Source organism: Oncorhynchus masou, chromosome 15 (assembly GCF_036934945.1).
Source record: "Oncorhynchus masou masou isolate Uvic2021 chromosome 15, UVic_Omas_1.1, whole genome shotgun sequence".
Taxonomy (NCBI): Eukaryota; Metazoa; Chordata; class Actinopteri; order Salmoniformes; family Salmonidae; genus Oncorhynchus; species Oncorhynchus masou.
In genome coordinates this window covers 59092061-59106778 of record NC_088226.1, presented here as the reverse complement: position 1 = coordinate 59106778, position 14718 = coordinate 59092061, and the positions used below count along the sequence as shown (strand labels likewise).

At 41.3% G+C, this 14718-nt stretch overlaps 2 protein-coding genes across 3 annotated transcripts in view; one reads left to right on the top strand and one right to left on the bottom strand.

Annotated features, from left to right (window-relative positions):
• si:dkey-82f1.1 (DENN domain-containing protein 2A) overlaps nucleotides 1–1521 on the bottom strand; it is a 48120-nt gene extending 46599 nt beyond the window's left edge. For both annotated transcript variants that reach the window (XM_064989850.1, XM_064989851.1), the window contains exon 1: nucleotides 1198–1521. The gene's annotated coding sequence lies outside the window, so the exon portion shown is untranslated. The remainder of the gene's footprint in view (nucleotides 1–1197) is intronic.
• Nucleotides 1522–3290: 1769 nt separating this feature from the next.
• Nucleotides 3291–14630, top strand: adck2 (aarF domain containing kinase 2). The gene is made up of 8 exons (XM_064989853.1): nucleotides 3291–3482; nucleotides 3672–4833; nucleotides 11067–11213; nucleotides 11320–11448; nucleotides 12298–12393; nucleotides 12530–12784; nucleotides 12948–13130; nucleotides 13299–14630. The coding sequence occupies exons 2-8, from the start codon at nucleotides 3946–3948 to the stop codon at nucleotides 13437–13439; spliced, it is 1839 nt and encodes a 612-aa protein (XP_064845925.1). The 5' UTR covers nucleotides 3291–3482; nucleotides 3672–3945; the 3' UTR covers nucleotides 13440–14630.
• The last annotated feature ends 88 nt before the right edge of the window (nucleotides 14631–14718 follow it).

The window sequence follows — 14718 nt, the reverse complement described above, 5'->3', positions numbered from 1 at the left end:
TACAGTACTTTATTGTACTCAACTCTAGTGTGCTCTACTGTGTATTGTACTGAATTCTACTCCACACTATTCTACTGTACTACTTCTACTATTCTACTGTACAGTACAAGACAGTACTGAACTATACACTACTTGTTTTAACTGTACTGAACTATACTGTACTTTTCTTTTCAATACTGTACTCTACTGTGCTCTACTGTACTGTACTGTATTGCTGTCCAAACTTGTGAAACATAGACGTCTATGATTGGTGTTTTCTAAGACCCCCTTTTAATCTGTTTGACCAGAAATCAAAGCCCTTGCTTATTCTTAATTTCTAGGATGGAAATTGGTATACATTTTTGTAAAATATATGCCTTAAATAATTAAAAAAATAAAATTAGACACAGCTTTCATTTGATACCTAATTTGATATGCTCATATGAACTTTACATGTTGGTGGTCAATGTACTATCAAAGTACTGTACAAACATATACAAAAGCACACGTGAAAACACACAAGTTCACATGCATGCATTGCACACAGCCACACACACAAGCATGCACACACCCACATCTGCATTAACCCCCTTTTTATTTGCACTGACTCTATGCACACTCACTGGACTCTGCATATTGACACACACACACACACACACACACACACACACACACACACACACACACACACACACACACACACACACACACACACACACACACACACACACACACACACACACACACACACACACACACACACACACACACACACACACACAGTACTCTGCTGCTACTCTGTTTATTATCTATCCTGATTGCCAAGTCATTTTTACCCCTACCTACATGTACATAATATTACCTCAATTACCTCCCACCCCCAGCACATTGACTCAGTACCGGTATTCCTTGTATAGTATCGTTATTGTTGTTTTATTCTGTTACTAATCCCATGAAAATGTTTAGAACATTTTTCTGATTTGATTTGACGTATAAGCATACAACCGACACAAAGATACTATACCTGTGCATAGTGTGTGGAATTCAAAATATACAAAACAGTCAAACTTACAATAAATACACATTAAATATGCATGTTACTGTTTCAGTCCCATAGTAAAAAAAAGATTCACAGAAAGTACTAAAGGAAATCCCCCCAAACCAAAACACATACACACACAGTTAACACACACTGTTTAAAGGCTCATTTTGCCATACCTTTCTCAGCTGGATGAGCCCTGTAGAAGTGCTCTTGCACTGGGTTTTCATTTTGTGAAATCTGACACTGGATGAGGCAGCATTCACTCGCATGATTTCCTTTAGATCAAAATGTCATTTATCCCCTTTCTCCTTTGGTTTTACACCCCTACCCCTGCCTCCGAGCTGCTCTCTCACTTAACATAGCCCCTTGCCTCTTCTTCCAAGCAGCCAAAGAGCTTCTCCAAGTTTCTCCACAAACTTGTTTGAAAAAGGACTAGGCAGTCCCTCCCCTTTCAGCCTAAATGTTTTCAGTTATTCTCTCTCAAACACTCACTCTGACTATCTTCTCTTTCAATGATGTTGCCTCTCTCTCTCTCAAACTTTCCCACCCCTCCTCTCATGGACCCCTCCCTCCCTCTCTATAGTACCTCCCTCCCTATAGTACCTCCCTCCCTCCTCCTCTCCATTTCCATCATCAGCTCAACCCATAACCCCAACCCCCCACCGCTGAACTAATCTGCAGCTGGCTGGGAGAATGAAGCCCTGGTTTCCAGGGAAACGGAGTGTCCTGCTCAAAAGAGGAATGGAGCAGGAAGGGGCAAAACTGAGAATAACTGAAAACATAAATAAGGGCCTCCTCCGGGAGCCAATTAAAAGCTCTGAAAGGCCTCTCTTCCTCTCTTTGAGGGGACAGTGGGGGCCTGGCTTTCCTGCCCTCCACTGTCTTTATCTCTTATAGTAGCTTTTATTTACTGACCAGTGACCAGTCCACAAACCACCCAATAGAACCACAGCAGCAACATGTGTTTAATAAAATATGTTTTGGTAGCTACAGATGGCCCGTTGTTCCTCTGCCCTAACATGGGATGGCAATGTTTTGGTTGATTTCCAGTAATTCAGTAATTGCAGGTGAATTAATGGTTTTAAAGATAGTTTATACTACACTGTCTCAGAAAAAAAAGAGCGACAGATTGAGTGAAAATATAAGTTGGATGTGAGTCTGACATGTTGATGACAATTAAGGCTAACAAAGGCATAGGAGTGTATTTTTATTGTATTAGTAAAAAATAACTACTTGTTTGGTTCAGCGTAGGCTGCTGAGGGGAAGACAGCTCACGATAATGGATGGAATGGAGTCAATGGAATGAAATCAAACACATCAAAGACATGGTTTCCATGTGGTTGGTACCCTTCCATCCTCCCCTCAGCAGCCTCCACTGGTGTGGTTATAGTCTCTCTGGGTTCTCACTGAGAGAGTTCAATGAGTTGAACTAGACTACCTTACCCTTTCCTAGGCTACCCTTCACAAATATCAGTGACTCCAACATGGCATAGAACCACAGCAACAAACTCTGTGACCTTCAGGGCCAAGGTCTGACCTCTCCCTTTGAAGTGCAGGAGATATTTGAAAAGCCTGCATTTCCCCATCAATGGCTGAGGGGACAGGATGGTGGCAATAACATCTGTTTGGCATTTCTCCTAACTTTTGTGTGGATAGATCCCCATTTCCTTGTCCTCTCTACTCAACAGCTGGGATGCGGAGGCCCTCTGTCCAGAGACACGCACCATGACTAGGAATGATACATCAGTTTTTGATAGATGAAGCCCTATCGATGACAACATGTTCAATTAAATAATTGATCTAATGATAATGCAAACACTTGGACAGCTATTCTAAGCACTGAAACCATTGTCTGTATCTCACCTTCTCCTCTGTCTCCCTCTTTTGGACAACCCAACATCTGCACAGTGAATGTGTGAATTCCTGCACAAAACATATGTATTTGATAAAAAGTAAAAAAAAAACGTATCTACTAAGCTTAATGTATTGAAATAACTTGATCATGTTGGGGGCATATTACCTCACGAGGAGTTTTCCCCAACCCATTACATTATTATATGGATGTGGCAGTTTTTTTATTAGGTGCCTATCGCTTTAAGACGTCGGCATCTGGGGTGATCATTACGCAAAACAGTTGCAAACGTGAAACGAAAACTAGCGTTTCTATTGACAGATTCGGCTAGATTCCGCCCTGTTTGATGAACCTATCCAATAGAAACGCTAGTTACACACAATAAAACTTTTGCAACTATTTGGATAAATGATTACACCCCTGTAAAGTGACGTAGACACCCGGAAGTTACCCGTTGTTTTGCAATTATGTTTTCAATGAAAATATATGCTAGTTGAGGTTGATATATTCTATTGAATGATTTGATAATATATTAGCTAGGGTTGAGCGTGCTGCATGTTGACTGAAGACAGGACATGACGGTTTGATTGGTCACGTACTCATTTTGAGGTAATATGTGTTTACATGGCAATAGAAGAGTCATATTACTCATAGCTAGCTAACGTAGCCTCTGTATCACAGTTCAGCTATATAGCCTAGGCTTAATGACTGTAGCCCTTTAAATTAATGTCAAATTATACCTTGCAGTCCTTTGATACTAGCTAGTTGAACTTACTTGGAATTCTTCTTGATTTGCAGTGGGACATGTTTTCAAAGTGGACATAGGTGGGCTATGTCTGTCCTCAGCTATGACGCATCTGTGGAATTGTGAGCAAGCAGTTCGAAGGGGCAATGATTGGAAGCCAATTATCAATATCTGTCAGCAATTGAAGCTGTAATGTGGATAACTTCCAAACAGTAATAGCTATGTTTAGTCACTATTGAGAACTTCTGGACAATGTTTTATCTATAATTTTAGAATTTTTCAAATCTACTTTTTAAATTACGTGTTAGCGATATTATCATCATAGTTATGGCTGCATTGAGTGCCAGAAGCTTCCTCTTAAACCTAAGGTACACCGTCCATAGAGTTGGAAGTTATGTAAGAGTCCGACTCATACCTAGGACCAGAACATGTCTTGTCAAAAGAGGCCAGATTTTAACCCAGATGCCAAAAGTCACCCTGCTGTGCTGGGGCGCTGTGAATGCCACATCCTGTATGGCAAGATGCCAAGAGGCCTCCCTGGCACCCCAGACTACAGACAGGAAGTCTGTAGCCAAAGTCCAGGTGCACAAGCTGGTGTTCTTCTTGCGCCTCAGCCTGCGCGCCCTGGTGTTACTCCTGAAGTTCGGCCCGCTCCTGTTGGTCTATCCTCTGACTGTCATCTCCTCTTACTGGGCCTCTCGCTGGCTGGATGCCCTGCTGTGGGTCACTGAGACCTCTGGTCCTACCTTCATTAAGCTGGGCCAGTGGGCCAGTACACGCAGGGACATCTTCTCCCAGGACTTCTGCGAATGTTTTTCCAGGCTGCACGTGCGTGTGCGTCCCCACTGCTGGGCCCACACCAAGCAGTGTCTGCGCCGAGCATTCGGGGAGGGCTGGAGGAGGCTGTTTGTGTTTGAGGGCAGGGAGCCTGTGGGGTCAGGATGCGTGGCTCAGGTGTACCGGGGATGGGCCAGGGTGGACAGTGTGGAGGACACAGCCTTCCAGGCCCTGGTGGAGGAGATGGAGAGAGAGGATATGCTGGAGGCCTGGGAGATCCTGGGACTAAAGGGTGTCCTGAGGACTTTTAGGGGGCTGTGGAAGGGGAAAGAGTATGAGGAGGACGAGGGCCATCATGAAACCAGGGAGAGGAGCTACACAGACACCCCTAATGGGGACGGTACAGAGAAAGAGCATCTGATTCCTGTAGCTATTAAGGTGGGTATCAGTCAACATGAGGGAAAGTATTTTTTTTTGAGTGAGGAGCCTCCAGAATAAGCTGGTCTGTGGCTTATTGACAACTATCTCCTGTTAGAGAGACGAGGCAGCCTCCAAAGTGTTCCAAGCATTGGACTGTATTGACAGAATGGGAATGTACATGGATAACTGACAGCACAAGTAGAGCAACAAGGCTATAAACAAGGGAAGGACTGAATGGAAATCTACGCAGTGCATTCGGAAGTATTCAGACTAGAGGTCGACCGATTAATCGGAATGGCCAATTTAATTAGGGGCAATTTCAAGTTTTCATAACAATCGGAAATCGGTATTTTTGGGCGCCGATTGCATATAATCTGACTGAGCATTCAAGTATCTGACTGAGTGGTGGTAGGCAGAAGCAGGCGCGTAAACATTCATTCAAACAGCACTTTCGTGTGTTTTGCCAGCAGCTCTTTGTTGTGCGTCAAGCATTGCGCTGTTTAGGACGTCAAGCCTATCAACTCCCGAGATGAGGCTGGTGTATCCGAAGTGAAATGGATAGCTAGTTAGCGCGCGCTAACTAGAGGGACGGAAGCTATACTGTTTCACTGGCAATACTAAAGTGCCTATAAGAACATCCAATAGTCAAAGGTTAATGAAATACAAATGGTATAGAGGGAAATAGTCCTATAATTCCTATAATAACTACAACCTAAAACTTCTTACCTGGGAATATTGAAGACTCCTGTTAAAAGGAACCACCAGCTTTCATATATTCTCATGTTCTGGGCAAGGAACTTAAACATTAGCTTTCTTACATGGCACATATTGCATTTTTACTTTCTTCTCCAACACTTTGTTTTTGCATTATTTCAACCAAATTGGACAAGTTTCATTATTTACTTGAGGCTAAATTGATTTAATTGATGTATTAAATTAAGTTAAAATAAGTGTTCATTCAGTATTGTTGTAATTGTCATTATTACAATTTTTTTAAATTAAAATGTATTAAAAATTTTGGCCGATTAATCGGTATCTGCTTTTTTTGGTCCTCCAATTATCGGTATCGGTATTGAAAAATCATAAATCGGTCGACCTCTAAACTGTATACTACTTCTCAGACATAGATAACTGATACTGTATACTGGTGGTTGGGCTTGGGTTTGGGGGGGGGGGGGGGGTTAGGGTCTGTGGGTGGCATTTGACCATGTCATTGGATTCTTAATTTCTTACTCATTGTTAGGAACAATATTGTCCAAATTGGATGTTAGGTACTATATTTGACGACTATATTAATCCAATAAATTAAAATAGCCAATTTGGGTGCAATCAATTAGATCCAATGATATTTCAACAAAATATTGTTTCAGGAACGCTAATCTTTTCTGTTTCTAACTACAGAAACAATGGCACAAGTAACCTACATATCATTACATACACACAAACTATCTTAGTCAAATAGGGAAGAGTGGCATTGTGCCATGAGGTGTTGCTTTATCTGTTTTGTTAAGAAACGTGTTGCAAATTCCAAATTGTGTGCATAGTCAACTTACACACAACTCTGACACACACACTTACCCAACCAGACATGCCACCAGGGGTCTTTTCACAGTCCCCAAATCCAGAACAAATTCAAGAAAGTGTACAGTATTATATAGAACCATTATTGCATGAAACTCCCATCTCATATTGCACAAATGAACAGCAAACCTGGTTTAAAAAAGGAAGTGATCTTGAGGGGTCATTACAGACAAGGCTTCGATCCCAGGCTATGTCACAACCGTCCGTGACCGGGATTCCCATAGGGCGGCGCACAATTGGCCCAGCGTCATCCGGGTTAGGGGAGGATTTGGCCAGGGGTGCTTTACTTGGCTCATCGTGCTCCTAGCAACTCCTTGTGGTGGGCCTGGCGCCTGCAGGCCCACCACAACTGACTTCGGTTGTCAGTTGCACAGTGTTTCCACCGACACATTGGTGCAGCTGGCTTCCAGGTTAAGCGGGCGGGTGTTAAGAAGCGCGGTTTGGCGGATCATGTTTCGGAGGATACATGACTCGACCTTCACCTCTCCCGAGCCCATTGGGGAGTTGCAGCGATGAGACAAGATCGGAATTTGATTGCAAATGAATATCACAAAATTGGGGAGAAAAAGTGTGTAAAAATAATTAAGTGATGCAGTCAGTCTCTCCTCAACACAATTGTTGTACGCTGCCTTTATGTATAGCTGTATTGTAATATATTCCACATCGTGAAATTACAGCCTTATTCTAAAATTGATTACATTTATTTTTTCCTCAATCTACACACAATACCCCAATACCACAAAGCGAAAACAGGTTTTTAGAATTTTTGCACATGTATAAAAAATGAACACAGAAATACCTTATTTACAAAAGTTTTCAGACCCTTTGCTATGAGACTCAAAATGGAGCTCCGGTGTGTCCTGTTTCCATTGATCATCATTGTTTGTATAACCTGACTGGAATCCACCTGTGGTAAATTCCATTGATTGGACATGATTTGGAAAGGCACACACCTGTCTATAGTTCACAGCACATGTTGGAGCAAAAACCAAGCCATGAGGTCGAATTAATTGTCCGTAGAGCTCCGAGACAGGATTGTGTCGAGGCACAGATCTGGGGGGTACCAAAAAATGCCTGCAGCATTGAAGGTCCCCAAGAACACAGTGGTCTCAATCATTTTTAAATGGAAGATGTTTGGAACCACCAAGACTCTTCCTAGAGTTGTCCGCCGGCCAAACTGAGCAATCGGAGCAAAAGGGCCTTGGTCATGGAGGTGACCAAGAACCTGATGGTCACTGACAGAGCTCCAGAGTTCCTCTGTGGAGATGGGACAACCTTCCAGAAGAACAACATTCTCTGCAACACTCCACCAATCAGGCTTTTATGGTAGAGTGACCAGAAGGAAGCACACTCTGATGAAACCAAGATTGAAATCTTTGGCCTGAATACCAAGCGTCATGTCTGGAGGTAACCTGGCACCATCCCTACGGTGAAGCATGGTGGTGGCAGCATCATGCTTTATGGCTATTTTTCAGCAGCAGTGACTTGGAGACTTGTCAGGATCGAGGGAAAGATGAACGGAGCAAAGTACAGAGAGATCCTTGATGGAAACCTCCTTAAGAGTACTCAGGACTTCAGACTGGGGTGAAGGTTCACCTTCCAACAGGACAACGACCCTAACCACACAGCCAAGTCAACACAGGAGTGGCTTCGGGACAAGTCTCTGAATGTCCTTGAGTGGCCCAGCCAGAGCTCAGACTTAAACCCAATCGAACATATTTTTTAAATATTTTTATTTATTCATTTTTCATTTATTTATTTAAATTTATTGTTTCTATTTTTTACATTTTTTTATTTTAAAGGTTTTTATTTTATTTTTTGTATTTTTTAGAATTGTAAAAAAAATATATTTTTATTTAATTATTTCTATTTTTTTTAATTTTTTTAATCTATTTAAAAAAAATATATATATATTTTATTTTAAATGTTTAATTTTTAAAATTAGTTTTTTTGTAATTTTTCTTGTTGTAATAATGACAATTACAACAATAATGAATGAACACTTATTTTAACTTAATTTAATACATCAATAAAATCAATTTAGCCTCAAGTAAATAATGAAACATGTTCAATTTGGTTTAAATAATGCAAAAACAAAGTGTTGGAGAAGAAAGTAAAAATGCAAAATGTGCCATACAAGAAAGCTAACATTTAAGTTCCTTGCTCAGAACATATGAAAGCTGGTGGTTCCTTTTAACAGGAGTCTTCAATATTCCCAGGTAAGAAATTTTAGGTTGTAGTTATTATAGGAATTATAGGACTATTTCTCTCTATACCATTTGTATTTCATTAACCTTTGACAATTGGATGTTCTTATAGGCACTTTAGTATTGCCAGTGTAACAGTATAGCTTCCATCCCTCTCCTCGCCGCTACCTGGGCTCGAACCAGGAACACATAGACAACAACCACACTCGAAGCAGCGTTACCCATGTAGAGCAAGTGGCAACCACTCCAAGTCTCAGAGCGAGTGACGTTTGAAACGCTAATAGTGCGCACCCCGCAAACTAGCTAGCCATTTCACATCGGTTACACCAGCCTAATCTCGGGAGTTGATGGGATTGAAGTCATAAACAGCGCAATGCTTTATGCACAGCGAAACGTATGAAAGTGCTGTTTGAATGAATGCTTACGAGGCTGCTGGTGCCTACCACTGCTCAGTCAGACTGCCCTATCAAATCATAGACTTAATTATAATATAATAAAACACAGTAATACGAGCCGTAGGTCATTAATACGGTCGAATCCGGAAACTATCATCTCGAAAACAAGACGTTTATTCTTTCAATGAAATACGGAACCGTTCCGTATTTTATCTAACGGGTGGCATCCATAAGTCTAAATATTGCTGTTACATTGCACAAGCTTCAATGTTATGTCATAATTACTTAAAATTCTGGCAAATGAGGTGGCCCAAACTGTTGCATATACACTGACTCCGCGTGCAATGAACGCAAGAGAAGTGACACAATTTCACCTGATTAATATTGCCTGCTAACCTGGATTTCTTTTAGCTAAATATGCAGGTTTAGAAATATATACTTCATATATACTTCTGTGTATTGATTTTAAGAAAGGCATTGATGTTTATGGTTAGGTACACGTTGGAGCAACGATACGCACCGCATCGATTATATGCAACGCAGAACACGCTAGATAAACTAGTAATATCATCAACCATGTGTAGTTAACTAGTGATTATGATTGATTGTTTTTTATAAGATAAGTTTAATGCTAGCTAGCAACTTACCTTCGCTTACAGCATTTGCGTAACAGGCAGGCTCCTCGTGGAGTGCAATGTAATCAGGTGGTTAGATTATTGAACTAGTTAACTGTAAGGTTGCAAGATTGAATCCCCCGAGCTGACAAGGTAAAAATCTGTCATTGTGCCCCTGAACGGGTCAGTTAACCCACCATTCCTAGGCCGTCATTGAAAATAAGAATGTGTTCTTAACTGACTTGCCTAGTTAAATAAATATGAAATAAAAGGGGAATACAAATAAATAAAATGTAAAAAATATTTTAAAAATCGGCCAAATCGGTGTCCAAAAATACTGATTTCCGATTGTTATGAAAACTTGAAATTGGCCCTAATTAATCGGCCATTAAGATTAATCCGTCGACCTCTAATACAATTGAAGTCGGATGTTTACATGCACATTAGCCAAGTACATTTAAATCAGTTTTTCACAATTCCTGACATTTAATCCTTGTAAAAATTGCCTTAGTAAAAAAAAAAACGTAGTTTGGCTTTTTTAATGGCGGTTTTGGAGCAGTGGCTTCTTTCTTGCTGAGCGGCCTTTCAGGTTATGTTGATATAGGACTCGTTTTACTGTGGATATAGATACTTTTGTTCCTGTTTCCTCCAGCATCTTCACAAGGTCCTTTGCTGTTGTTCTGGAATTGATTTGCACTTTTCGCACTAAAGTACGTTCATCTCTAGGAGACAGAACGCGTCTCCTTCTTGAGCGGTATGACGGCTGCGTGCACCTAAAGCTGCAAATGGTTAAGGGAAAAAAACAACACAGGGAAAAAAACAACACTTGATTCACAGGGAATACATTACATAGGATGAAAAAGCAATACTCCAAGTCGCAGCTCCATATTACTTCAGATATAGAGAACTGATACTGTATGGCTTTTGACCATTTTATTGGATTCCTCACGTCTTACTCAGGTAGGAAAAATGTTGGTTCAAATCAGATTTTGGCTACTATATTTGAATATTATGTGAATCCAAATAATTTTAAAGGGCCAATTTGGATGCAATCAATTAGCTTAATTGAACAAAATAATGTTTCAGGAATGCTAATCTTATCTGTTTCTAAGTACAGAAACAATTTCAGCACAATCTGAGATTGGGGGGGTGTGTTTGAATTGACATGGAAGGACTCTAAGGCTAGAGGTGTGAAGGGCCTGTTTACTACCCATAACCTAGGCTCTAGAGGGGAAGGGGAGCCTACTGCAGGAGTTTGAAAGTTAGAGCTTGTGTCCCTGAGAGAGGGTGTGCTAAAAGTCACAGACAGGGAATTTGTTAAATGTTTTGAGGTGCCAATAACTGCACATCTGTACTCAAATTGACTTATTATATATGGGACATGATTTTGTTAGAGGAGGGCATTTATTGTATGTTGTTTCCTTTCTTCATCTCCTCCTCTTCTCTCTGTCCAGGTGCTTCATCCAGGGATCAGGAGACAGGTAGAGATTGACATGCTACTGATGAGGGCAGGCAGCTGGCTTATCAACTGTCTGCCTGGATTCAAATGGCTCAGCCTGCCTGAGATAGTGGAGGAGTTTGAGGTGCTCATGACCAAACAGGTAGACAACTCCAGTACACACACACTTTGAGTGCCAATTGAATAGCTGTAGGTTTGAACTATTTCAAGTGCAGTTTTTAGGGATTGAATATCCTGTTTTATTGCAGATTGACCTGCGGTTTGAAGCCAATAATATCGAAAAATTCCGGGAGAATTTCAAGGATGTTGATTTTGTCAAGTTCCCAACTCCTCTTCGACCATTTGTCACCAGGTCAATTTTAGTGGAAACCTTTGAGGTGAGTTGAGACTGCACCTTCACCACAATGCCAAATATGAATAGAAGAAAGTAATGACACAACACCAGCAAAAAAATCTATGGGAGAGGTCGAATAATAGTGATGCGCAGTTCAAACGATTCATTCTTTTTGAACGACTATTTTTCCTGAGTCGAGTCACGTTTTGGCCTGTTTGCCACAATGAGTCCTACAGCAGGATTAATACACGCTCCTCCGGCTCAGCGGCTCCAGACAACGTGCTCTGACCAACAACTGTCTATCATATGTGCACGTAGAAAAATAGATCATGCTGCAGGCATCATAGAGAATGAAGACATGCTTAACAACTGATTGTTGATCACATGGTGCTAGAATGAATGCAATTGATTGATTATGGATTTTTATGATGGACACAGCGTTGTAGAACCAAAACATACACAGTCTCTGCTCAACGAACTTGAACTCAAGAACTAATTGTTTGGGGGGCTGCTGCAGTTCGCCAAGCGATATTGTGCTTATCACCCTCACGACAGTCAAGCAATTGCATTCCGTCATGAGTCATTCACACTCTAGTCAAGTTGCGGCCGCAACTGGACCTTGTTTCAAAGGAACCTATAAATCATTTTATTTGTATGTCTAGCAGGCACAAATGCCAGTTGTTTAAAGCACACTTTTACAAGTCTCAGTCACAAATATCAGCTCCAATATGCCCCCTATGGTGAACGAGTATTCTGTGTTAAGTTTTCAGTTCATCGTTTACCAGTAGTGGGTCCTGCTTGCTCTGGGCATTACTGAATCAAATGAATGATATTAGTCGAAAGAGACAACTTAACCATCGCTATTGAATAAGTAACCTGTTTACTGTTTCAGGAGAGTGAGCCCATCTCCAACTACCTGAGACCGGAGGTCCCTCTAAAGGTGAAACAGAGAATTGCCAGGATGGGAGTGGAGACACTTCTCAAGATGGTGAGGGCCTAAGCATGTCCCTCATTGTGACATTTGCAACTGGAAATACATATTTGAAACCCTTCATATACCTTCTTCTTTCTTAACATTGAATCAAGCTTACCAGCTCCGTATCCTCCTATGTGTGTTTGTATAGGTGTTTGTGGATAACTTTGTGCATGCGGACCTGCACCCGGGTAACATCCTGGTCCAATGCAGCAGGGGTGGAGGGGACACCGACCCCCAGGAAAGGGTCACCCTGACAGACCTGTGCGACACAGTGGTGGTGAGCATGAGGCCGTCCCCGGCCCCTCTGCAGCTGGTGCTTCTGGACGCTGGCATCGTGGCACAGCTCAACGACAGAGACCGTAGGAACTTCAGAGCCGTGTTCACCGCCGTGGTGCTACGACAGGTGAGAGACACACGCACCACACACAAACATGAATTTAGAACTTGCCCTAAAAGCTCCAGAATAGGCCAAAGAGGGTTTATGAGGCTTCTCACTTGCCTTGAACATTGGGATGGGGTATCCAATGATGTCATGAGCTTCTAACATCCATAGCTGTTACATTTAGGGGGAACAGGTGGCAGAGCTGATCCTAAACCATGCCAGGACCAATGAGTGCCAGGACGTGCCACGGTTCAAGAAGGAGATGGCAGAGCTGGTGGACCATGCCCTCAGCAACACTCTCTCACTGGGGAAGGTCCAAGTAACTGATTTGCTATCCAGAGTCTTTGGATTGCTCATCACCCACAAGGTAAATAAAATCAGTCCTGGAGTGAGGGAGTCTAGTTTCAAAACCAACCTTTTCTGTAATATCAATAGTCATGGCTAGACATCTCACATTGACTTAATTTACTGAATGTACAGTATATGAGTCTATTACCAAGACTGCTCTTGACCTTGTGGTTTGTTTGCCCCTCAGGTGAAGTTGGAGAGTAACTTTGCGTCCATTGTGTTTGCCATCATGGTGCTGGAGGGGCTGGGGAGGTCTCTGGACCCGAACCTGGACATACTGGAGCTGGCCAAGCCTCTGCTGCTCAAGAACGCTGCCTCCCTCCTCTGACCCTGACTCCTCTCACCCACATAACACCACATCTGAGCAACACAAAAATAGGCAGTGTTTGAGAGCATCACCGTCTGAGCAGGCTGACATACAGTGGGGCAAAAAAGTATTTAGTCAGCCACCAATTGTGCAAGTTCTCCCACTTAAAAAGATGAGAGGCCTGTAATTTTCATCATAGGTACACTTCAACTATGACAGACAAAATGAGAAAAAAAAATCCAGAAAATCACATTGTAAGATTTTTAATGAAATTATTTGCAAACTATTTTGGAAAATAAGTATTTGGTTAATAACAAAAGTTTATTTCAATACTTTGTTATATACCCTTTGTTGGCAATGACAGCGGTCAAACGTTTTCTGTAAGTCTTCACAAGATTTTCACACACTGTTGCTGGTATTTTGGCCCATTCCTCCATGCAGATCTCCTCTAGAGCTGTGTTGTTTTGGGGATGTTTTTTGCCCCAATGTACAAATCATGTGTATGATGTAAGGTGATTTGTTGGTCAGTCAGCAGAATTGATGCTCTCAAACACAGCCATGGATATCTCATATTTAGGGCCCAGAGTATTTCCTGTGGTTGTTAGGGCCCAGAGTATTTCTTGGTCACATGGTCTGTAAAAAATATTGGCCCTCTGCATGTTACATTAGTGACTGACTGAATATACCTTGTGTGTACTTTTTACCTGTGAAATGTGAATAATTGCTTGATTTAAAGTATCCAAAAATCTCAATAACTACCCTGGTAAACGGTTCCTTACTTTACATGCTAGTCAGATTAACTGTCATCATTTATACTTAAATGCCCATGTGATTTCTGTGTTAAAAAAGAAAAGAAAAAAAGAATGTTGTGCTTACACTATTTGTCAGCACTACAGACTATTTTTCCATTGAATAAAATAGAAGTGAGTTAACATCTGAATTAGTGACAATCCTTAGTATATCGTTTTATACCATTCTAGCAATCTCAGGGTATTGTTAGGACAAGGTAATGTGTTTATAATCATGTCTGACGGCTAGGCAAAATCTTCCTTTTAGTGTGTATTAGAATATACCAAGGTGTGTCAAGTCAACTGACCTCCCCATTCTGTATGATAACACTACATTGCCATTTTTACACTCGCTAGTGAAATATATTTTATATGGTAAGATCATGAAATAATGCATCATAAACTTTGCCTTTCTCTCTTTTCATTGTGTCTTGATAACTACTTTTTAAATTAGTTAGGATATTACCAGTATTTAGTAAAAACTGCTCTAAACTGTCAAAGACCACAAGCCA